Below are 25,638 nucleotides of genomic sequence, written 5' to 3'. Positions count from 1 at the left end.
ATCTTTGTCTATGACCAATAATGTATTTATTGTTAGAGCAGAAGATAATAGTATCTGTCCTTGGAATGGTAATTTCCTCTTCATTTTCCTCTGATCTCACCTGTGATTTTAAGGTTCTGGATGGACAAGGAAGAAAATAACTTATTCAGTGACTGTCATGGAAGAATAGTGAATAATTTTATTGAGTGTAAATTTGTAGTTGTATTGTTTGTGAGGACTATTTGACTACTATTTGCTCAGTTTTATTATAGAGCTTCCATAGATGGGTATCTTACAATTTTTTTCTTGGACATCTGTGTTCTCAGGCGCTTGTGTAGACATTAAGAGGGCTGTAGCATATGGGCCTCTGTTAATAGCCTATGGGAGTCTGTATCATGCCCTAGCCAAATGACTTAGAACATAAGATATCAAGGTGGGGATTGGTGTGCATTAGATGGGTGGTGCCAAAACTGACATTACGATGTTGGCTATATTCTGTCAATACAGACTGAGCACAGACCAGATCCTTGGAAGTATTAATTTTGAATAGAGAAGGGTTTAACACCCTTCAAGCTTAGCATTCAAGCAACGTCTCCTACAAGAGAGTGTTTGGCAAATTTTGCAAAAGCAGGGGAAGGGATTCCATGGGAAGTGGTGAATGAATTCCTTGCTTTGCTTTGCTTGCGTGCGTGGCTTTTGCTTTACCTATTAAACTGTCTTTATCTCAACCCTCGAGTTTTCTTACTTTTGCTCTTCCAATTCTCTCCCCCATCCCACCGGGGGGGAGTGAGCGAGCGGCTGCGTGGTGCTTAGTTCCTGGCTGGGGCTAAACCATGACACTCCATAGTTTAGAGAGCCCCTATTTCCTCCGTAGATTGTAAAATGTGAGCTCCTGTTAGGTTGGAATATTACTGTTTCTGTACAAAACTTAAGGATTACTATCGCAAGTATTTGGGGATTCGAGAGCATCTTTCTGTGCTGTGCTGACCATGAAGTTCTCTTAGAACTTCTCAATAACTTGGCTGAAGTTTTCAGCTCCTTCAGACTTTACCTGGATAGCAGGCACTGGCGGGTACCTTTAATGAAGGGACATAATTCAAAACCTTGCTTAGTTGCAGATAGAGTTCCTCAAGCTCTGTCTTGGATTCCTTTGCTTCTACTTTGTCAAATTATCTGTCAGCTTGGAATAAATTTCCATTTTTATGCTGGCCAATCTCAGATAAGTTTTTTTTACCCTTTTAGTAATGTTTCTCAGCTCTTAGCAGAGTCATCTCTTTTCATAGTGAATAGAAGCCACAGCAGTGTTTCCCGGTATTACAACATTGTGTGTATCTTAGGCTATCTTTAGGCTCTGTAGAGGAAGAAAAGGAAGTGGGGAAGTTATAGTACCAAAATGTGTAGAGGTAGTTATTCTGGATTGGATTATTAATCTCCTAAAGCAATTTGCCATTTCCTTTTATTACTAGTCTGCATTGAAGATAAGATAGCACTTACACTTTAAAATGATGAGTATCAGAGACAGGCCTATAACAAAATAAAAGTATGATAAAAAATGGAAAATAAAACTGTCAGGAGATATTGTAGTTTTAATGTTTGCACTGAAATGAAAATGCCAAACATCAGTGATAAAAGGCAAAGTAAATATTATAACTTCTGTGGACTCAGTCCTATCACGTGTTCTGGAAATCTGGATATTGTTTTAAAACAAATTAATTATGATGATACTCCTTTAAACACTGGCAACAACAGTCCTCTATCTTACGGGAGAGGTTTGACTTGGGGGTGAAAGGCACCATTCTCACACCAGGGCAGACAGGGATAGGGTATCTGTGTGTGATCTTTACATGCTGATGTTGCTAATAGTCACTTTTAATTATAAAAATAAAAGCTGTTAAGATAATTGTGGATAGTGAATTTCAAATTTAAATGCATGCAAACAGATTGCCTAGAGAGGTCATGGCATCTCTACCCTTGGAAATATTCAAAACCCAGCTGGGCCCAGTCCTGAGCAACCTGCTCTGGTTGGCTCTGCTGTGAGCAGGGCATTGGACTGCACGATCACCAGAGGTCCTGTCCAACCCCAGTGATGCCGTGCTTCTGTGAAGTGAAAGGCTGAAGACATTACTTAATCACAGAATCACAAAAAAAGTTTAAGGAGCTATTCTGTAACCAAACTTGGCCTGTGGTGCTAGAGGACAAGGAGACTTTGAAACACACTGGGCTCTGTGGAGGGTGAATATACTGATCCTGCATGCCAGCAATCCCTGCTGAGCAGGAGCCTGCAGTGTGCAAGGAATAAAGCATATCTTTAATGAACAAAATCATCTGGTTCAATGGAATACATCTTTCCTAAATATTTTTCATAAGGGATCTGAAAATGGCTTGCTTAAAAAAATATCACGCACACAAACACACACAGCATATGGTCTGAGGACTCTTGTTTATCCCTGACTTCTGCAGACTCCCACATCTGTGGTAATTGGCACCTAAGTATCTGTAGGCAAAATTTTGATCTAGGACCAAAAAAAAAAAAAAAATAGAGTATCCAAGACCTAGTGACCTGAGTAATATCAACAGATGGAATCCAGCTGCTGACAGGAAATAGCCCCATGAGAACTGTCATTATAGCATCCCATCAGTGAGTTTGCCCAGTAGCTCCCCCAAAGAAAATGCAAATATTGTACATGGGTATCCTTTGCCTCTTTCATCCCCCCTCCCCTGCAGACCAGAGGGATACCAAGTTCTGCTGAGTCAGAGGCCGTTACTACTCACCATGAACGTGTCGGGGTCCTTGTTTTTGCCTTTTATTGACGAGGCAAAGAAGACACTGATGCAGCTGCTTCTTGCTGACAGTACAAATTCAGTGATTTTTCAGCCTGTATATTTTTACTAAGGATGATCATACTGCCGGTTCCCTTACAGAGGAGGTATTTTCTCCTTCACAACTTGCTAATGTGGTTTTGGTGCACCAAAATTTGTGTGTATGTGGACTGTTGAGTCCCTAGAGGTGACAAGAACAATCAGCCTCAGATAGCCTTCATCTTTCTCTTCTTTCCTGCCGTTCAGGAGCTTTGTTTCCCTGCTCTTTGCACATTAACAAATGCCCAGCCTGCTTGCTTCTTATGCAGTTAAGCCTAAATTGCCAATGAATTATGAAGACAAAGAACATACATGGATTACAGGTGTCTTGAGAGCCATCTATATTAATCATCTGGGATATAATACACTGTCCTAATAGTAAAAAAGTAATTTAAAAAATACCTACTGTCTCTCTTGGCTTTTCTGTTCTAATGGCAAAACAGTTCTGTAGCTGACCTGTAGCATATGATGTTTTTAACAGAAGTCATCGTAATATTCCATGGCCAACCCTTTAACAAGCATTTTTTGCAACCATTCTTGGTTTTTATTATGGTAAGTCTTGTGTAACAGGCATGGCTTGATGTAGAAGGCATGGCGGAGGGACTAGGAAATCTAGCGGTATTCTCATTTAGAACTCTATTTTGCTTTCCCCTAACCGCAGCCAAGAACAGAGCTGATGTCACCTGGTACGTAGAATTGTCCTGGGCTGGCCGTTGGTCATGAACACTGTGCAGAGCATTATGTCAGTAAAGTGCGCATTATTCTGATTTGTAATGAGACAGAAGGTCAGGAACTTTGGGCACGCCTGTGCTACAGTCAGAGGTGTGATCTCGTGTAAAAACACCCAGTAGAGCTTTAAACTACTTGGGATACTGATTGCAAAATAGGTGCAGGAGGAAAGCAGTCGTGTCAGGCTATACCAGACTACGTGGGCCAGTCTTAGGGCTAAAAAAGGCAACTGACTTAGGTCCTAGAGCCAGTGGGAGCGATGTAGATTAATGTAGTAGTGCAAGGTCTTGAATAGTAGCACATCCAAAGTGACCTCCTTTACAGAGTTATGGATTGTGCTAGGGAGACGAAGTGAATTTTCCCAGTTCAAGAAAAGTCAGTAACAGAATGTGATTTACAATGCTGCCCACTATGCTCTTCATCCTGTCCTCTGCTGACAGGACATCTCTTTTATAATTTCTCTCTGTGTACATAAGAAATTCCATGTTTAAGGGTGTTTGACAGCCAGGATCAGTTCTGAGCTGTCTTTTTCAGCATGCTAAAGTAAAATCCCAGATCTAAACAACCCCATATTTTGTCATATCCAAATTTTAATGCTGAGACTTGAATCTATGTGTATTTATTAACTACAAGATATTAACAATTGTTTAATTGTAAGCATCCCTTCTACTGTCGATGCGTTCCTAGTGTGAAGGAAACCAGAGGCATCAGAGAGTGCTTCTGAAGCCTTAAGCGTACTGCTTCCCAACCAAGAGCATTAAAGTTTGTTACATAAAAAGCTATTGTTGTGCTTTCTCTCCATGCTTCATCTCTGCCTGTCTGTAGAGGGATGTTCAAAAGAGTTGGTGGGTAATTGTACTCAATCAAGTATGCATTTAAGACTTCAATTGCTTCTTTTAGGTAGAGCCCCCTCATTCTGTACTTCACAGTCACTGAAAAACAATAGAGAACTGAAGATGTAAAATTTAGTCCTTGAAAATGTGCTTTATAGTCCTAGTTAACTATCTTATTGTCCAAGTCTTAGTAATCCTTTCAAATTGCAGAAGAAACGGTATAGTTAATGAGTGTAATTTATCAAAAAGATGACAAAGCATTAGGCATGGAGCTGACTATTGACCTGTGTGTACTGCAACTTCAACATTGAACAACAAAAGGAATGTGGTTGGGATAAAGGTTAAATATCAGGTGCCTTCGGTAAAGTAATCCAATTTACATTAAACCATTTAGGTTTAGTCCAAGCCACATTACCTCACATTTGGGTAGGCACACACAGACAGTGCCTCTAGCCCAGCTGAAAGGTGGCAACTTGCTAAACTACTGTAACTTGGTGGTGTTGCTGAGCCTGCTGTAATTTGGACCAAGCCTCTCATCATAGATGTTGAGACCACGCTTAAAATAATCTGAGTGTTGAAACCCAGCCACACAGGCAAACTGTGCAGCAGATGCACATCGTATGGAGCACATCACGCATTAGATGCCTAATTGCATCGTGTCTGGAGCAGCAACTCTGAGCAATGACACTGTTCGGTGGCATGAAGTGGGGAAAGCAGCACCCCGTGTCTTCTGCCCTAACAGCCCCCTTCCCTTCCCACCCACCTTTCCATATGTCAGAGGTCTTTGTGTTTGTCATCTACTCTGAACCAAACTTCTCCCTAAACCACCAAGTTACCCTCTTCTGACCGAAGATGCCACTGGCAACAGCAGCCTCTACAAACTGATTGCAATGAATGATATTTGCTGTAGTTCTTCCAAAGAAACTTTGTCTTGACAGAAGAAATTGAAGCACAAGCAATGCTGTTAGCCATGTGAAACTGAGTCTGCCTCTGTTTTTTTATGGATGTATCATAATGCTGTGAGGGTTCTGTTCAGCCACCTGAAAACGTTCAGCAAGATCAGCTTCAACATTTGGTTTCTCTCTCTGATTCATTAAAGAAAATCTGCCCTGGCTCACCCAGATGGCTGATGCTGTTTGGATGATGACAGTGTGCAGGCATAAGATGTTCCAGAGCATTGTTATCATGATGACATATGGGGGATTGTGTTAGTGTTAGGGATTATTTTTATTTATTTACCAGTACCACATAAGAATGTGAGGGTATTTATTGTATTAGTTGTGCTTGCCACAAACAAAGAATTCTACACTCATTGTGATAAACCTGAAGCAATCTTTTTAAATAATGGACTGGACCTGCATTTAGGAGGGGGAGAATCTATTGTAAGCTTTTTAGTTGTTCAGGCGTTGAAGGGAGACAAAAGAGGTTGCTATTTGTTACGGTGGTTATGTTTTACAGCACATAGTTGCTTTCTGTGGTTGGGATTTTTCATCCTGATGATACAAGCTTCCTTTTTAAGCAAAATTTCTCTCTAACCCAACATATCCCCTTGGGAGATTTCAGCCCCTTGGCTGGTTGATAATGTGATTGCAGATGTTTTGCTTTTTTAAACAGATTACTAAGGTGGCTGAATGTGATATTGAGATTTAGCAGTTGTTATTAAGACTTGTGTTCCTGCAGATCTGGGGTGGGAATTTTAGTTTAATCACTGCAAGTTAGAGTTATGAGGTTCAGATAAAATAACAAGTATTTGCAATTATGTGGCTGGAGCCTCTTGAGAGATCTAAAATTCACCTCAGAGTATTATTCAGTAAACATGCTTTCCAGTTCTTAACTTGCCTTGCAGGATCCTTCTCTAAAGGAACTCAGGTGCTTTAACAGCGCTTTGCTGGCCCCAGGAGAGCTGATGATTTATGCAGACGTGACGGGGGATCTGTGTGACCTTTCCAGGCCCTGCTCACCAGTGTAGGTTTCAGGAATAATCTGATCTTTGGGATGAAATTTTTCCAAGCAAGCTTCCTCATTTTTTCCTCCTTTCCTCACCCACATGACATAATGGTTGGAACGGGGCTTCTGTTGTACTGAGTTGGCAAGATCAGGTTCTGTATATCTTGGCCTTGTCGTTATGCTGCAAGTAACATACTGGCAGTTGTTCTTGTGATGTCTGAACAAATTTGTATCCTATTGTGGAGAGAGCCAGAAATGCAGAGCCGCTCAAAGTCTTCACTGTGGAAGATTTTCAGGAGCTCTTACCGAGGGATTTAAAATTATTTTTCTTTAAAATGTTAGTAAGTTAAACTGCCTGACAGTATTCATGGATGGTGATGTGCCCGTTTGCCTGAATGGGGAGTAGATGCAGAAAAAAATAGCTTGCCCAGAGTCACTTAGATAGTAGTAGGCAGAAGTAGAAACTAGATTGTCAGACTTCATTTTGGCATTTGCTCCTGTTGCACTATGCAAATAAAGAACATGTCGTTTACGTATGATGAGGAGGGAGAGCTGTCAAATCAGATTGCCTGAAAAGTGATTTAATTTAGAGCACAGACAAGGATGTGATACTCAGGCTAGCAGGTAACACGTGGGAGCCCACAGCTGTGGTATTCCCTACTTCCCTTCCTCTCCAGAGCTGTCCCTGCTTGTAGCATTCTGCTTGTAGCAGAGCTTGCTGCTGCTGGGCCATATTCTTTTCTCATGGAAGCTGTGGCAGATTTCTCCCATTTTCATTTCTGTTCACTGTAATATGGCTGAGAGAGCTTATTGGTTTTCTCTCTTCCCTTTTGGGGAAGGATGCTCTAACTGGTAAATTAGATGACACCTGAGCAGAATTATAAATATTTTAAAAGCACTCAGAGAATGACTGCCCCCACATCTGGAATTAACACCTCTAGAGATCAAGAAGGTAAGCAACACCCTCACCCTCAATAAAATTCAAGGCCATTTTCTTTGCATAAGAACAGTGAAAGTTAAGACCACTCCCTGCTCACCAGTGGAAAAAGAGATAGACCTATAGCTACATTTCTTATGTGTGGGAAGGAGCGATGAGCACCATGTATTCTTCAGGTTGGAAGCTCTATAGGTTGGGAGCTCTATAATTCTATTAGCATTTTAGATGAACTCTGGAGCTTTTACACATTTGCATTCCTGTGTGCACACACTTGCACATAAATGCTAAAATATCTTCTATTTTCAGCACCAGAGAGCTAACCTCCAGTAAGCAAAGCACTAGGGAACAGAGGCACCACTTAGAATAGATTAAATTCCAGCCACAAAGAAACATCATTTGGATTTTTCTTGCAGGAGACACTATGCTCTGTTTCTTCAAAGCCCAGAGTATGAATAAAACTTAAATTATTGAGGCAAATAGCTTAGGGAGTTATAAATAAGGATTAGACAATTATATGAACAAGAATAGGTAGGATAAAAAGAGAAGGGCTATCAAGTTGCCTGCATCTGCTTATAAATTCATTACCAGTTACAAGTAAGATAAAAATCCCATAAGCATTGCCATCAGGGAGATCTCTGCATGAGCAGCGCTATCTCTTGCAGCAGTGACTTTGGGTGTATTTCTAGGTTGCCAACTAGAAACGTTTTAAAGAGACCTTGTCTTTCAGGAGGTGGTTGTTTTGCTCTTTCTGATACCCAGATTCCTTTGTTATGTGAAAAGATGATGCCTTAAATAGCTAAACACTTTTGAATTCCTGTTTCCTATGAAACAAGAAGTATATTGCTAATCATCTGGGACTGATCTGAGCTCAGAATATGTTGTTCTTACTCTTATGTTTCAAGTTCTACCTAATATATATAGTAATTATTCCCTCACACCTGTGGGAAAGGGAACCTGGACCCCTTCAGTCTTAGCACTGTTCAAGTGTTACATGTGCTACAAAATCTGGAGGAAGAGTTTCATCTTTAGGTGTATCTTTAGGCTTACCCTAAGGGCCTAACTTAGTGAAATATCAGGCTACTCTTCTGAGGTGGGCAAAGGGTATGCAAATCTCTGAGGGCTCCTCACGGTAAAAGCATCACTTGGATGTCTTAGATCGCCTTCTAGAGGTTTGCCTGTCTTTGCACTGACTCTAGAGAGAACCAACGCTGACTGAATATCTCACTGAAGCCGTAGTTCATCAACACACAGGCTTTGTTGGCTCTGCCTGCTTAAACGGTTCTCCTTCTCTCATGCCTAACCGCTTCTTCCCAGCTCTGCTCTACCTCTTAGTTGAGCCGGTCCAGCTCTTTTTTGGGACCATGCTGGAATATGTCTCAGTGTCTTTTTAGGATGTTACCCAAATATGCCTGGCATCACATGGTTCTGTTTTCCTCTTCAAAGTGACAGCTTATATTGAAACAAATTTGTAGCTTTCTGGACATTTCACAGATGTCAGCATGTGTTCACTGAGGCTAGTCAGATCCTTATGATGCAGAAATAGTCTCCTTCTTCCTAAAATGGGGGTACTTTCCCAATAAACAGGGGGTACATTTCCATTAGATTATGTCATTATAGGATTCGTGACACGTCGATGAACAATTTTGATTCTTTCCAGTAGAAAGAAGCAATGCACATATACACTCCAGTGAGAATGACGTTGTTTCCCCTGTGTTTTGTGAAATGACAGTTACAGAGAGGATAAACCCAGAATAGTGGCTCTAGATAAATCTTCATCTAAATTATCAACAGAGTTTATCTCTCACTCTTTCTCTCATTTCATAGACCACTGACCAATATTCCTATGCAACCATCTTTTAATAGAAAAGAAAGATTTCCTCCTAGGCAGGGGGAAAATAAATGAAAAGATTTTTTGCTTGGACAGATCATCTGGAGCAGGGAAATCAGTTGGGATTGTTTAGGCACCAGAAGAAGCAGGGGAACTGATGACAAAAAATTACTTATAACCCAGGAGACATATCACACCCTGTTTGGCAAAACACTTTTCATACATATGGGACCTCTGCTTATATTTTTTGTGGTTGTGATACTGAAATGAAAGTGTTTTCCTTTATAATAGCCAACTGTTGTTATCACCTAGGGAAACTTCTGCGTGTGTCAGGGTTGCTGGATGGGTATCTTTGCTCCTGAATTCTTCTGTGATTGAAACTGAGTAATCATGCATGATTTATCTCTGAATAATAGATGCCAAGTATCTAATTGATTAGTGCATCCTGTAGCAGTGAGACCGCCTTTCACCAGCTGTGGGGTACCTGTGACAGGTACTGCTGGAATTTTCCCTTTCCTTTAAAATCTTTTCAGCACTCCTCATCACAAGAAGCTGTTGTGACTGGTTAGCTTAGCAGCGCATTGACATTTTTCTCCAGAACAAGCTTAGAGGAAAAGTGTATTATATGGTTAAATTAAATCATTTCCAGCAGCACCTGTAGAAATGATCACTGAGCATGGATGGAATTTCCACGCACGAGCTGTGATCAGCCCCAGAAAGGTCTACAGAAGGCACTCTACAGTCTTCTGTGATAGCTACTGTAAATATAGCCACATAAAACCAGCAGTCCGTATTATTAGGCAGACACTGATGTGATCTTACTGCTATCTACATCCCCATCATGTTGCAAATGAGAGGATAGTTCTTTATAATCTATCTTCAGTTTTACCATGACATCCTTCATTGTATCTGAGCAGAAATGAATCATTTCATTCTCCATCATAGTTAAGCCCCTTCCAGGGTTGTACTAGGGTGACATTAAAAAAGAATTTTAAACAAAAACATGCCACATACTGTTTGGGCAGGAAGGAGACAGATGCAGAACAGTGAACAAATGGGTATAGAGGCAGACTGCCTCTAGTTGACATTTCCCTATGACACTGAGATTCAAATTCCTCTGGAAAGTTCTGTGACTTCTTTAAAGGGAGTTTTATAGGATCTGGTTTTGCATTTCATCCTGTGTTGGGTCATTAAGCCACTGAATATCTTTTGTTGGCCTCCAGGAGCTACAGGCTGGAACCTGGCTGCAGTGTTTTGGGGTTCAATAATAGAAGATAATTTTCAAATACTTTTATTTTAAAGTATATTTTTACATAACAAGTGGGTGCATACATTTTTAAGTGATACAGGGCTTTTCACTTGGGCATAAAGTTGGAATTGCAGCATCATTGACTCTTTTGAAATTGGTGGGATATCCAGAAGGGTAAAGGCAGATGTGTCTAGTCCAGTAACTAGGAAGAACGGTGAGGGAACAGGGCAGCCCCTCTTCACTGCTGTTTCAGGGAGACCATGCAGGTAGGGTGGGAGGGGAACCAGGTTGGAGGAGCAAGAGGAATGGAGGCAAAACCCCAGAGGTGTCACCCAGCAGAGGCCACTAATCCCCTAGGGTGGATAAAGAAATCCAAAGGACATAAGACTAGTATCACAGTGCAGTGATACAGTTCCTTAATATTTCTGGTATTGTCTGGTACGGCAAAGATTTATAATTGCAAGAACTTCTTGCAACAATATGTGCATACAGCAGATCATGTTATCCTGCGATTTTGGAACTATCATAGCAAGAGGTATGTATGTCATTTGTGGGTAGCTGTTACTAGAGCTCTAGAGGACTAGAGGTAGAAGAGCTAGTCTGTGAACTGACAAATGAGTCTGTTATCTTCAGTGAAAAACATATAGTTATCAGGAACAACAAAAAATTCATATTATGAGTTGCATAGAGGAAACTAATTGGTAATGAATTTTGTAATCCCTGGCTGAATTAGGCTGTCTTCGTACACGCATAGAAAAGTATAACTTTTCCCTGAATTAATATTTTCACCAATTCATCTGTTTTTATGCATAACATTTCTTTAACAAGGAATTGTTTGCTATAGTTCCCTATTTATACAGGGAAAAAATTGCCTGTGTGTGAGTACTATCCTGATTGATTTAACTGTTAAAGAAGTCCCAAGGATGTTGTCCATCCACCACCTTTCTGAAGTAGTGCTCTAAGTTACATAGCTGATGATAGTTTGTATTGCAACTGTTTTGTTGCCAGGTCTTAATTTTGTTAGGTTATTTTGGTTTCAATTGGCTTTGTAAAAAAACATGACAAATTAATTGTATCTCCTTGAAGGTGCTGTCTCACAGCCAGGATGCAATTTTATGTTAACTTCATTATTGCAGAAATCCGTCTGAAAGCCAAAGCACGCTGACCTACAGCACATAAAACATTAATAGAATATTTAATTCATGTATTTGAGATAAACCTGAAATGAATATTATGATTAATTTGGGTGAATGCATATGTTTGTGCTTGCAACCACATCTGTTCTCTTCTGGAGGGAATCAGAAGCATCCATCTGTTTATTGTAATAGTTTCTAGCCTGTGTATATGGATTCTCTTTTATATTGAATGTCAGGGCCTGTTTTTGTAAGCCAAGTGGTTCAGAGACTGAGATCTGAGGACCCCTGGAATTCCAGGAGCTATACTAAGCAGTATGTATACATGCTGTCCTTTCAAAACTAATTTGGATACCTTGAAAACCATACCTTAATCTGAACGATAGAGAAAGAGGAGATTTAAGAAGAGAATGCTGTAATCCGTAAAAAACTACTGCTTGGCATAGCAAATACTGCCTGTTGTGTGACGGGAGAGATGCTACTCAGCCCGCTCCTCCCTTTTCCCTTGACAGCTGCCTCCAGAGTGCCTTGTCTGTTCCTGAATACATACGGGTACATTTTTTCAATTAATAATACCCTATTTCCACTTCTCCTATGTAAATTATAGTCTGCAAGGGGGCACAAGTTCATTAACTTTGTGAATTTTATCAACAGAAAGTTCATTAAAAAAGTAAAGCACCTGGATCACGGAGTTTCAGGTTGTTAAAAAGCATAACTTCTGAAAAGACCTAGATAAATCATTTGCCATATTTGTCAGCTAGCAGAGATTCAACTAGCATTTCATTAGAGATCCCATCTCCAGACTAACACAGATACTTTGTGAGGTGCCACTTCTTATGTATGAACCCCATAAAGATACTCTTCTCCTCTGCTGTTTGAATTCAACGGACCTATTTTGCTCTACTGTATGTTATTAATGCTCTGACCCCCTTGACTGCTAATGCTGAATTGATGCCTCCCAGCACATTATCAAGAGATATCATGATAGGATGAGATGATGTCTTTAAAAACAGACAGTTGAAAGCACCTGAACACTCATGCTCATGTTAGAGAAACAAGTGTAACACTTGTTTCCTTACAGCCCTCCAGAACTACCATACCTGTCCTCTGAACTGTGTATCTGTTAAGAATTCAGTCATCAGTCCTCAAAAGAATTTATTATTAATGTAAAAATCCAGCTCTCGTTAGAACCAAGTTCTTTGGTAGGATTATCGCCTCTGTCTGACCTCACTAATAGAAAATATTAGCGGGACTCCATCAAATTTCACCACAGATAAGCAGTGGGTTGTGATGTGCTGGGTGGTATGGATCCCTTATCGAAGTGCCACATGATCTAGAGTGAAAATGTCTGAAACTGTCAGAAATTAGGGTCTTGGCAGAAATAGCTCTTTTAGTGAAAGTGAAGCATAAATGTATTAAGTTGGGCAAGAGAATTCCCCAAGGTGTTCTACTGAAGGTCTCATGGGTTAAAAGCCCACTTACAAAGCAGGGTCATGGGTGCAGTCTTGCATTTATTTTTTTCTGCCCAGGGCAATATTAGTTTGCAAGTTACCTGTGCTGTTTGAGCCACAGCATTTTTGCTTTCAGAAATCTGATCATCGCTCCTTAATGAGTGCAGAAGGAAAGTAAACTCCCACAAGTTCAGATTCTCCTACTCGCTGTATGAGTCTCTTTTAGAATTTATTCAGTTAATCCCCTGCAGAAACTCTTTGCCATTGGAAAGGCTTGGGTGGAAGCTCTGAGGTTTCATGAATTCCAGCTGTGACTGTTGCCGCTGCATACTAAATTGGAAATTAAATTGGTTTTGATTACAGTACTTGCAAAAATTCTCATGGTGATCAGGTTTACTCTTATTAAAATCAACAATGTAGTTTGTAAAGAATCATTCAAGGTTTCACTTGTAGGGCACATGCTTATTTGATAGCTTAAGCCTGTGGTTCTACAAAGTGGTGAATCTGTTTTTTGGCACTTTGTACCAGATCAAAAGCTCCGATGACACGTGGAAAAAAAGCACTGAACTAGTGCAAACTCCCAGTTTGGTTCAAGTCTGTTAAAAAAAAATGTTGTGTAATAACTTTGTCTCAGCAGATTTTATGACATACCAGGTATCATTTATCTCTACAGAGCTGGCAGAAAGCTAACGTAAACCACAAAGGCTGCATAAACACCATAGTGTGCGCTCTGGCTAGTTTGATAAAAAATGTGATCATGCTGTCCTGCCTAATTCAATGAAATTTATACTGCCAGATTACCTAGTACTTTGTCTTTCTGACATTAAAGTCAAACCACAGCCTCCGTGACTAGGTAATATTGCCTGAATAAAGGAAATGTTGCCAGGAACTACTTGTTAACTACCTGTTAAGGGTCATTGAAGGCCAAGTTTCATAAGCAATACCTGATTTGGGAGGCTCTGGAACACCCACTTTTGAGACGTCTGCAGGCTGACTTGCAGAAGCGCAGAACACCTTCTGCTCCCATTTGCTCCAGCTGTAACTATGAGTCTTCAGTGCATCTGAAATTTAGTTTGCGGTTTTTCAAGTTGGACACCCCAAAATCAAAAGCCTTAAATATTAGTGGACTACTCTAGAAGAATTAGGCCTTAATCTCTGTGCTTTGATCTCCCTGTCTGTTGAACTAGCAATATAAATACTGTGGCCAAGTCAACAGTTGTAACTGCAGTTACTGCTGTTTCCCCCACGTATAATACAGGATTTGTGTCTTCCACCTGGCTACCTGTTTTCATGAAACTTCCCTGACAGGCACAATTATGCAGTGTTGTGATCTGTTTCTCTACGCCAAGTATAGAAGATGGGCATTGAGCGAGGAAGAGGACAGAGATTTTCATTGGAGACGAGCCGTTAAGGTCTTGACTGGACTCATTAAAGTGAGCAGATGAGCAGGTGCAGCAGTGATTCATGCTCTGGCACAAGAGAAAATCTGGTCATGTAAGCCCTAAGAACACTGGATTCCTTTTATAGCACTTGAGTATCATAAATATTGGCAGCTGCCTTTATTGGTACTCACAAAGAATTCTGCTCACCTTGCTATACAGAAAATCTTTGCAGCCTGCTGTATTTATTGGAGGACTCTGATGCATATTCTTCCATACACCACTTCTTGCTCTCTCACCTTCCTTCCTTTTCATCATTGCAATTGCACAGCAGACATGAAAGATGTATCTTCAAGTAAAAGATTAATTTGGTAGTGAGAGAATGTGAACGCAATACACAGAGAAATTAAGAAAACATTGTTTAACACAGTTAATTGAAAATTGTTCCTAAAACCATCCTCAAAGTAGAAAATGTTTTTGCTTTTATCTACAGATTATTTTTAAATAATTATGACAGGACCACAGCAGCAGGAGATGGAAAGATTTTGGAATAGTCTTCTTAATGATTAGGCCAAGAGCTTACGCAAAGACCTTCACATTCTCCCAGTGGAAAGAGGTATGTAGTTTTTACATAATAGCCAGCTCAAGATCCTTACTGAAATGTGATATTCAAATTCAGGAGATGAGGGTACAGAAAGAAAAACAAACTTCACATGGTGAGCCTGATTGCTGGAAAGACCTGATCAGTTAAAGAACGGCTCCGCTACCCAGCACAGCGCAGTCTATAATCTGGCGTCCCAAGGAAACAAGCCTTATGTATTGTTTACTAGTCAAGTCCCCATTCCTAATCTTCCCCAGTACCTTTTGAATCCATTGATCAAATCATGCATATATGACACAGGAGCTGAAACCTCAAAGATCTGAAGTTCCTACAAGTTTCATGATACAGGTAGCCAGGTGGAAGAGACAAATCCTGTTAATACTCCCATAGAGAGGTGATTTATAGGACTCGCCCAGTATGACCCACCGTGGGACAGTGAGCTGTAATGAATAGCCAAGCCTTAGGAAAGCTTCACTCATTTTTCACCTTATTAGGCATCAGAGCATATAAACAGGAGGCAACTCCAGAGGAAGCCAAGCTTCATTAGTTTCTGCTGCTGACAGAACTACTTATCAGCGGTTTTGTGATACTGAGAGAAGAAACGTTACATTTTTCACACATACACATGACCGTAGACTTGCATCCTTAATGGCTTGCATGAAGCAGCAAAACAAAAAAAAAATTAAATAAGATCCCCATTAGAAGGGAGATAACGTATGTGGTCCTTGTGACCATTTTTAATGAGCAGAACCCAGACAGGCTTTTGCAGAGGGGGTCCTCTGAAATCAAATATGTGGTGCAGAAAAATCCCAAGTGTGCAAGTTGTCTGCATCATATATTCTGCTAAGTGCAGAATTGAATCCCAGTTTCTCCAAACCTCAAAATGCATTTGGATCAGTTATCCTTTTGACTAAAGAGCCCAGAGAAATTAAGAAATTCAGCTGCAATCCATGAAAGTAATGAAGGGACATACATCTCTTTTCCTGTCTGCTTTATGCCAGGCTTTTTTCTGGCATTTCTGTGTTATTCAAAATCATGACGCTATCTGAGTGTCCTAGCAAGCAATTTTATTCCCTTATGGAGACTTAGTAAGAAAATATCCCATGCAGCTGTTCTAGAGCTTGATTTGTTCTTAGAAGTAATTTTACTGGTACAAAGTGTATGTTTGTCAGTACAACTGCATCTATACTAGAAGCACTTGGTCAGTTCAAAGTAGCAGTATGCCTGTATTTGCAAAATGTTGCTGGAACTGACATTGCCTGAGCACTTACAGGCCAGGACCTGGTCTTGTGCAGTGCCAGCTATAGTGAGGTCCTGGATCCAGAACCAACTTTCTCAGGCTCTGACAGAGTAAACATGAATACACTGTAAAGATGGACAGGATTCTGAACTTCAGCATCCAAAGTGCCCGCCAAACTCATTGTCCCCTTATTCTTCCCAAATTTTGCCTGGCAAATTAAGAAAAAGGACTAGCAAAACATACCATATTTTAATTTATGCATGCACAAGGCTCATACTGAGACACGTCATTCGTTCATTTGTAAAAGCAATAGTCATGATGCTTTGAACAAGAAGGGACTGAAATAATCAGCAGTTGAAACAGGAGATAACCACAAACACCAACGAGCTGGGGTTTGATCCTTGTCGTAAACCAGTATCAGGGAACAAGTGCTCATCTCTAGCATGACAGACCTCTCCTGGGCCCCCACCAATCCCTTCCTGTTTCTGATAAACAGGAGATGGCAGTCCCATTATATGAGAACTACATGGAAATCTTTTGTCAGTAAAATAGTAACTGTTAAGGGCTTAAGAGAAAAAAAATTATTCCAGCAAATTCCATGCGTAGAGCAACAGGAAAACATGCAGGCAGGCATGAGGTACATAGGCAAGCAGGCCACTATATGCAGCTCCATGCCGTATTTCCTAGGAAAGGAAGAACATTTCCAGTTTCATTCTGCATCTGCACCCAGGACTGCCAGGCTGCTATCCTCTATTTCTGCCTAAGCAGTGGCTGCCTGATTTCTCAGCAATAGGGATGAGGTTTGGAAGTCAGCAATGGGGCTACTATGCTAGCCATCACGCATCAAAGGGAAGGAAGCAAGCTGGCAGCGCTTCATGCAAGTTGAAGCCTCCCACAGTGCTCCTGCTCAAGAGAGCTTATTTAATTTAAAAAAAGGCAAACAGAAAGTATACTGGCAAAAGTGCTCGTTTACAGATACGTACTGCATCTCTCAGAGGCCCTGGAGGGAAGAGGGAGCACATAAGGATCTGTTTTTTTCCTAGGCAGGTATAGATTTACTGGAAACCAGAGATTGCAGCCTTCTCCCCTCCTCCACATTTGTGAGGTTTGGTGCAGCAGCACACTCGCTCTCATGTCAGATGCTGTGGTTGTGGCTGTGCAGACACGTGCATCCATCCAGTCAAGACTACATCCGTTCCTCCATGCCTCAGCTTGTGTTAAAAACATCCAGTCCCATTTTGCCCTGTGAACCTCCTTCACCCTCATGCATCTGTATCAGGACACTGAGATTCCAGGAGGCACTTCCCAGTATGTGGGGCTTGGTTAGGCCCTGTCCTTTCCGCTGTGTTAAGATCTAATACAACAAACAGTGGTGGTGTAAAGACAATCAAAGCAGTTGCAAAGCAATAGAAATATATACCATTTTCCACTACAGCTTTGAGCTTACATTGTAACCACCTTCACTTTCTTGTAGGAAGGACCTAAGGAAATAGTATAACTTCCATGTGAGGAATGCTCCTCCTTGCTTTGAGATCCCACAGAAAACTGTAGGTTTGATGGGCTTTTGCATTCTGACAATTTTTGATCCATCTGCCAGAATACCTGGTACTGAAGAATAGCAAATCAGCATAGCTCTGCTTGAAGGATAGAGGGGGTTCTTGTTTCAGTTCAGAGTTGAATTGACTTGATTGGAATGAATTGTTGCAGATCTTTGTGAAACCCTTGGTGTAAACACAAAAAAAACCATACAGCATCCGTAACAGTCAACTCTGGTTTTACATTTAAAAAACTGCAGCTAAGCTGAATAAAAGCAAATCTGTCACTTAATGCAAGGCAAATATCAATCCTTATTCTTAGCCAAAGAAATTCATTATATTGTTAATACCAGTAGTGGACTCATCTAAGTTATGGAGCCAGGGTTGCTGCAATCTCTTCACAGTTCTGCCAGTACACTGTGTGGCCTCGGAAGAGGTAAAGAGTGAGAGAGGTGAAAGACCTTGAACAACTTCTCTGTGCCTTAGTTTTCCCCAAGGGAAAACTGGAGATACTTACCTGTTCAGAAAGGGGGGTTGCTTTTTATTCAGTACTTTAAAAACCATGGCTTTATAGCATGAGAAGTAAAAGCTCTTTAAGCTGCTTTGTTTTAATCTTCTAGTAGCACGGAGTGGATTGATCAGCGCTGCATATTGATTCAGTGCAAAAAAAGGAGTAAAACAGGAATAGTGTGGAGACACAGTTATATGTTACATAGAAACCTGCCCTGCTTTAAACTGGCTTGGTTAAATCTGTCCAAAAAATCGGGACAAAAATACATTTTGGTTTATCTCAGATCAATTAGAAACAGATTGAAGCTAAAGAAAATTAAAACCACTGTTCAAACCAAGGCAATGCAATGTGCAGACAAGCCTGTAAGAAACCACATGGACACCATTCTGCAAGCCTTGTAACAAGCTTTTGAGAGCTAAAGCTGTCATCTTCACCTTTTCAATTCTTAGCTCTTACGTTCCTTCTTCCTAAATCCAGAAAGAATACACCAAGAACAATTCAGATCACCTGTGTCATTACTGAGGATTAAGGAGCAAAGAGTGTAAATCATTTCTTAATTAGAAGTTGAGGGGAATAGGGTGGGGGCATCATTAGGCAAACAAAGCAAAGCACCTAGTACAATAGGTGGTAAGTAGACTATTAGTCTCTGCTAAGTACTTCTGCTTTAGCCTGAATCAGGAAAAGCAGTTTAGGGGAGAAAAAAGGGATTTAGCCTGAACATATCCCATCTATCTAAAGATGTGCTAAACTCAGTAGCAAGGCCCCTCAAATTAGTAAAGGGATAACATTTACATAAAAAATACTCTGTGCTTTTTCCTGAGTCCCCACATCAGTTGATATGCTCAATGCAGATGCTAATTGAGACCATGGTAATCCCAGTTTACAATGGTGCTTGATGGAAGATGTTAAGCAAATGGTTCTTTGAAAAAAAGTCTCTCCGGCCCATGGAGCGCAACAGATTGGTTAGGTCTTGTTTTCTCTTGCAGTTTTGAAAAGAAATATTGAACCCTTGAAACATTTGCCCTGGCTTTGTTGCCGCAAACGGTAGTTTTGACTACACAGAAAATACTGTGATAGGGATCCAGAAACTCCTGTTTTTCCCATACTAGCTTTGCCAGTGAGTGTCTGCTCAGTTAAGCCCCTTTGCCTCTTTTTTTTTGGTCTCAGTTTTTCAGTTGTGGCATACACAGAGGAAGGTGGGGGAGAGGAAGGTATGCTGACTCCAAACAGGCTGCTAATCCTCGCCGGAGAGCAATTAAGGCAGCGTTCACAAAACCATTTAGCTTTTCTGTTCCTCACTTCTGATCAACTTTTTTTCCTTTTAATTCTTTAGGCTTACACGTGAACCCCTTGACCCTTTTCTGTTTTATGGTATCAGGAAGGCTATTTCTCTGGTTTTGTATTTAATTTAAAACCTTATCCTGAAGCTGCCTCCTGGAGAGCTTTCAATTTCTGTTGAAGTTGACAGAAGGTCTATATACACTACAGGCTGAGGCTTAAGTGTACTGACTGTCAGGTCACATACACCTTTCTAGTTCAGAAAATCTACAGTAGAGAATAATCATGTTTTATTAAAAGAGAAACTAGCTGATAAAACCACCTAGTCTCCATTTCTAATGCCCGAGTCTACTAAGCATAAAATATGTCTTCCTAACAGCGTAACTGTGACAAGAGTCGCTCTGTATTTCCCAGAACTAAGAGCATCAGGAAGGATTTTGTCCATTTGTCTTGGAACTGACACAAGTTTTTGTCGTGATATACTATCAAAATTGGACATTTAACCAGATAAACTACTCCATTCAGCTACAGATTTTCCTAAGCCAACTGCAAACAACAGTTACTTTATAAAAAGGAAGCCATTTTCTAAGTGCTTTCAGCAGTACAAGTTTAAAACCTAACTTTAAAAACGAGCATTCCAGCTGCCGTACTGTGTATTGGCATCAGTTCAATAAATCCCAGCGACCTCTCACTGCCTTGTAACAAGGACAATGCTTTAAAGTTCAAGGTAGTATATTTCTGGAAGCCTTAACTTACTATTTTTTGGTACTAAAACAAGTGTACAACACGAGTCTCAGTATTTTGGGGAAGTTTTTATTTTTAGGGTATTGTTTTCATGCTTATATTATTCCAATTTTAAGAGGAACTGGCCAAGCAAACGTAAGTCACAGCCCTGGGTCAGCTAAGGTCTGTGAAATTTCTGATTCACACCCATGGAAGAGTCGGGAAGTTATCCAAATAGATCAACTTGCCCCTACAAACTAGGGCACATGGAGATATGTGTGCTTAGTATAAGCATTACTGTAGGACATACCGCTCACCAGAATTAAGATGTAATATTCTGAAGTAAAACCTCCATAAAGTAGTGTAAGGTCATACATTTGTTTACAAAGTATATTAGTCCCATTGACTTACAAGAGAAGTCTCCAAGCATCTTTATCGTACCAGTTTTCTGTTTGATAGGCGACACGGGAAGGACTTTAGCATTTACTTCATATACACGTAAAGATTTTTAAGCCTTGGCCCCTGCTCCTACTGGTAACACCTGTGGATTCCTTTTAACATGCCTTCGCAGTATAATCACTCAGGTTTCTGTGCTGTGAGGAGGTGTTAAAACACTCCAGCAGCGACTAGTGTATTTTGACAACTTCTTCCTATCAGTGTCCTGCTGTGAAGGGGATGGCTGCAGTCAGGCAGCATGCATCTTAACAAGGAGTCAAAGTAGGCAAGCTTTTCCAGCATTCCACCTTTTCTCAGAACACTGATTGGAGTCTTATTTTGTTCTTACCTTACCCTGTAATTCTTCACCCATTTGAAGTGTCCAGTTATGTAAAGAAAGAAAAAAGACCACTAAGGCACTAGAAGAGAGGAAGCAACACATACATTGTTTTATAATCTTCCCCTAGTATCTGTACTAAATGTTCATTTTACTGAAATTAGGGCTAGAAGTTGCTCCTTTAGCAGCACCACTTCACTGATAGTTCATCAGGGGCAGGTGAGTCACAGGCAGTGTTTTTCCATCGTGCATCACATTACCGGTAGAAGAGTGTAGATTAAGTACAGTCTTCCTGTGCTTTACAGGCTGTCAAGTGTCCAGAATTAATAACTCCACTAAGGCACCTCCGTGTCCTAAGTTGCTGAGAAATGACACGGCTACAGAAATTGAAACCAAGTCCTCTGACATGTCCCCTGGAGCATGGTATGGCAGCTTGAAAGGACCAGGGAAGGGTGAAACTCATTTCTACAGTTTCAGTCATTCCTTGAACAGGTATACAGGCCTCAGAATCTTGCCTTTTTCAATAGCATTAAAATAATACAAGTTAAAAAAACAAGAACCTAAAAGAAGTTCTAAAACACCATCTTCAGAGCTGTAAAAAGCCAAAATTGATACACTTCCTAATAGTGTCAAACATTTGAAAGTCCTCGTTTCAGTCCCAAAGAACTTTTTATAATAGTGAAGTAGCATCCAGTTCAGGCTGTATTCTGATGTGTCATCTTTTCAGACATGAACTCCTGAGTACGTCATTTGGCCACCCTGTGTTACCCCAAGAGGGGATGCGTTAGCACTGTGTCCATAAATTGTTCTTTTAAGGAAAGATGCTGGAGCCATTATTGCGGTATGATCAGTTGGGATTCTGTGGTTAGCATGTGAAGGGTGCAAGAGTTGTCCGCTGGTAGGTGGAGGACTTAAGAACCGAGCATCTTCAGCCAACCCAATAATAGGAAGGGATGGAGCTAGAGTCATGCAGATGTTGCTGGTCTGAGGACCGCTACTCAGAGAGCTTCTGGTGGCAGAACTGGAACTGGAGAGGCGAGAAGGAAGATCAGGTTCTAGTAGCCAGGTTTGGCCGGGTGCAAGTCCACTTTGCTGCCCGTCGTCCTGGGATTTTAAGCATTTGCAGCAGCAAATTCCAACACAGGCACCGCCAACAACAAATGCCACAAATACAGATCCAACAAGAAGGAACGGCAGGTACACGGGCACTGAAAATGGAAGAGTGACGTTAGCCAGCCATTCACTCGTGGGGTATTCTAGCTTATATTCTGTTCTTCATTCCTTAAGACATGCGTGCACCAGGGAGCAGGCCAGAGTAGTTTTACTCTCAGCTCTTCTCTTGCTGCAGCAAGAAGATTAGAAACTGGCAATTGCTATGGCAGGCTCATTCGAAAAAGCCTAAATTACAGAGGGTCGGACCAGTCAGTCCTATAGCATCTGCCATTTATACCCATGCAAGAGCTGTTCCAGTACTTAAATGTCACAGCTACTGTTCACTTGTGCATGATTAAGTAGAAATTCAGACTTGTAACTGTTTCAGCATACAGTTAGTACCTAAACTGCTGTTGGGTTGCCTATGGAATCTGGGTTTGAGGGCTACAAGCATTTTTACAAGCCAGAAATTAAGCCAAATGCATTGCTTAGAGGCACCCCCATGCATTACCACAGCAGGTTAGCAACACACATGTTCCGCCAGGGATATAAACATCAGAGGTGTTACCGGATTACTGTGTTAGTAGCTTAGAGGCTTTTCTAAGAGTAGGACTGACAGAAAAGTCTTCTGAGTGAAGCCCCAAGTTATTCCCTCTTCCCAGTGAAGGGAAATGAGTGGCTCTGGCCCACGCAGCCACCAAAATAAGCACTGTGCCTGGGCTCCACGCCTTTCTGCTGCAATGCTTACAGCTTGGAGCTCTGCAGGGCAGAGAAACAGAGGAAGGGTCTGGCTGATGCCACCAGGGGAAGGTTGCTCCAGGGGTTGCAAAGAAGAAAGCACATCTGATATCCCCCTCCCCATCTGCCAGAGGCACGGGAAGCTTACCTGGCACCGGAGGCTTGGGGCTGGGCTGCTGATGGTCCCCAGGGCACCGGCCCTGATCCAGGCGGGCCTCTCGGGACGAGCAGCAGTAGCGCAAGCTGCAGGTCCCGCAGCACAGAGTGGCCTCCGGGCCATCGTAGCGCTCGGGGCACTGGAAGCCGCGGTGCCAGCGCTGCGGGCTGCCAGCCCAGCCGTGGCAGTACTCGCCCGCCTGCCCGGGGGAGCACGGTAGGGCCAGCAGCAGCACTAGGGCACAGGGAACCCCCCTCGCCATGCCGGGTCACGCAGGCTGTGCACCTCTGGCCACTTGGCCCACGCTGCCCTTTTTTTCCCCCCTCTTCTTTTTTTGAAGACAAGGCACACACCACCGCAGGCAGCTGCAGCTCCCAGACCACCAGCTGCCCACCGAGGCACTGCCTAAGCTCCTGTTTCAGGAGGTTTTATCTCTTGGCCCGTGACCTGCCTCTAATCCCCTCTCTTTACAGCAACAAAGAAGGACCCACTAATTGAAAACCATTTGCAGCTACTCCAGCTCCACCTTCCTCATCTCTCCCCTTTATTCCAGCAGGGAGCAGCCACTGGTTCCTCCTGGAGATGGGACATCTCACACTCATGGTTAGCCATTTCGGCTCGCAGGGCACCCTTAGCAAGGCTGAGGACTGCGGGATACAGACAGCCCAGGGCTATCCTGGTACCAAAGCTTCATTCCTTCAGGGGCTTGTCGAGTAGCTGAAGTGTCAGAGGTGGGAGGCAGGGGACAACATGGGATGACAAGTGAGAAATAAAATTTCCAGAGCAGAAAGAAAATACAGGGATAACCAGCGTCTAGTGGGCTCTAAAGTGTAACTGGTACAAACTGATAACAAGGTAATTTTCACCTTGTTTAACATGGATAATCAATTACATAAATACAAAGAAGAAGATTTTAATCTGAAAATGTAGGAAAAATTAATTTTGAAAGCTCTAAGTTGGTGTAATTTCTGTCTCTGCGGTTGAAAACCTACAGGCTGAAAATTTTAAAGGGTCTTTTGCACTTTTGCTTTCCCTATACACAGTGCAATCCGTGAATTAAAAAGCACGTTTCAGGGGACAAAATGCCTATTTCAAGATCTTGGAAGTTTCACCTACGCAGGAAAATCCTACAGTGTTACAAAGACCCCATAGCAGCACAGGAGTGGTAGTGACCTCTTCATCTTTGAACTAAAAATAAAACCAGACCATTTGTAGTCTTTCTTAGTCCCCTTACAAGTCTAACTACTCGCTATATTAACAGGATCCATGTCTGAAGCATCGCTAGCTTAACCGCAATGAGGAAGAAAGTTGTTGCTAATTGAGCACTTTGAAAAGCAGGGAGTTAGGGCAACATCTTTTGGACCAATATCCTGGTAAGTTGTAGCACTATTAGCAGCTTGCTTGAAAACTCCAAAACGTATTCTTGACTGTACACAAAAGCTGGTTCCCACACAATTTTTTAGGAGTGTTGCCACTGATTGTAGAGGTAGGCTGTCCAATGATGCAAACTTTTAGAAACATTTGCACAAAATTACCTCCCTTCTGATGATTTTTTGTTTTAATATTAGATAACAGTTTGCACATTTATGCTTTATTAACTGTTTGATAGGTTCAGTTGAGTCATATTTCAATCTGCCAAAGACATCAGCGCTCATCACCTTTGCCAGGCAGTCACCTTCCGTGTATCATTTTTTAATTGGCTTTTTGGTAAACCTGGTTAAAGAGATCCTTGGATTCACAAGTGTTAAATGAAATCTCTGCTTAGAACTAGAAACCTTTCCAAATCCTGCTCAGCGCATTGAGTTATGCATTTTACCCTGCTGCATTTCAGCTCCACAAGTGTAAGGCTGGCTGACTGCATAGGACCTAATCCTTTAAATCCATGGGCATGATCTAGAAAATATGGAGCAACCCCAACACCCTTTAAAAGACAGCCAGAGGTGAGTGATGTACTATCTTGGATTGGACTCTCAAAGCACTGAAGTGATACTTTAAGCCCAGAGCTATATTTCCCTTAAGGCAAATTCTAGTTTATTCACACATTCAACCTCAGCACTATTAGGCCGGACTAAATACTAACTTTTATTATTTGTTGTTATGGGAAAAAGCAGCCTCAGACAGGCTTTAAGCATGTGCTTAGCACTTTGCAGAGTAAATAATAAAATGTACTTCAGTAAAGAGAACGGGATGCAATTATTTCCTCCCATCTTCCACATTAAAAGAGTATAAAGACAGCTGCTAAGTCAGGTATTCAAATGCTAAGAAATGCCTGAAGTTACTCATTGCATTAACACTTTGAATGATGGCTGCCCTTACATGATTTCCTCTCTCTGCATATACACTATCTTTAACAACATGGTCACGTATTATTTTTTCCTGCATAGTATTACACTACTTCACTTAGCAGGGATAAGCTCTTGGAAACTAAATGCAGAGTTCCTGTTCAGGGTCTGTGTGTGTGTTTGTGTGTGTTTTGGGGGGCATTTGTTTCCCGATTCAAAATCTTGCATCTTCATTTTGTCATAGACTGTTCTGTTGCTGTGATGTCTGCTCAACCACTGTGGAAGGAGATTAATGTAACTGTGTATAAAAATTGTATATGCTTGC

At 41.4% G+C, this 25,638-nt stretch overlaps 1 protein-coding gene and 1 long non-coding RNA gene across 3 annotated transcripts in view; one reads left to right on the top strand and one right to left on the bottom strand.

The window, feature by feature from the left end:
* LOC142415265 (uncharacterized) overlaps positions 1-25,638 on the top strand; it is a 58,590-nt gene that overhangs the window by 10,111 nt on the left and 22,841 nt on the right. The gene's annotated exons all lie outside the window — the stretch shown is intronic.
* On the bottom strand, positions 21,708-23,293 carry LOC142415350 (protein shisa-1-like). Its single transcript, XM_075513578.1, has 2 exons — positions 23,023-23,293; positions 21,708-22,192 (listed from the first exon to the last, which is right to left on the bottom strand). Exons 1-2 carry the CDS (start codon positions 23,291-23,293, stop codon positions 21,708-21,710), a joined length of 756 nt encoding a protein of 251 aa, XP_075369693.1.

The sequence above is a fragment of the Mycteria americana genome, chromosome 10, assembly GCF_035582795.1.
Source record: "Mycteria americana isolate JAX WOST 10 ecotype Jacksonville Zoo and Gardens chromosome 10, USCA_MyAme_1.0, whole genome shotgun sequence".
Classification (NCBI taxonomy): domain Eukaryota; kingdom Metazoa; phylum Chordata; class Aves; order Ciconiiformes; family Ciconiidae; genus Mycteria; species Mycteria americana.
This window is presented reverse-complemented; position numbering and strand designations above follow the sequence as displayed.

Bases quoted from the DNA above. Each gene is read 5' to 3' on its own strand.
- LOC142415350 (XM_075513578.1), bottom strand. From the start codon at position 23,293: ATGGCGAGGGGGGTTCCCTGTGCCCTAGTGCTGCTGCTGGCCCTACCG. The intron at 22,193-23,022 runs GTAAGCTTCCCG...TTCCATTTTCAG, and splicing joins CCCCAAGCCTCCGGTGCCAG to TGCCCGTGTACCTGCCGTTC.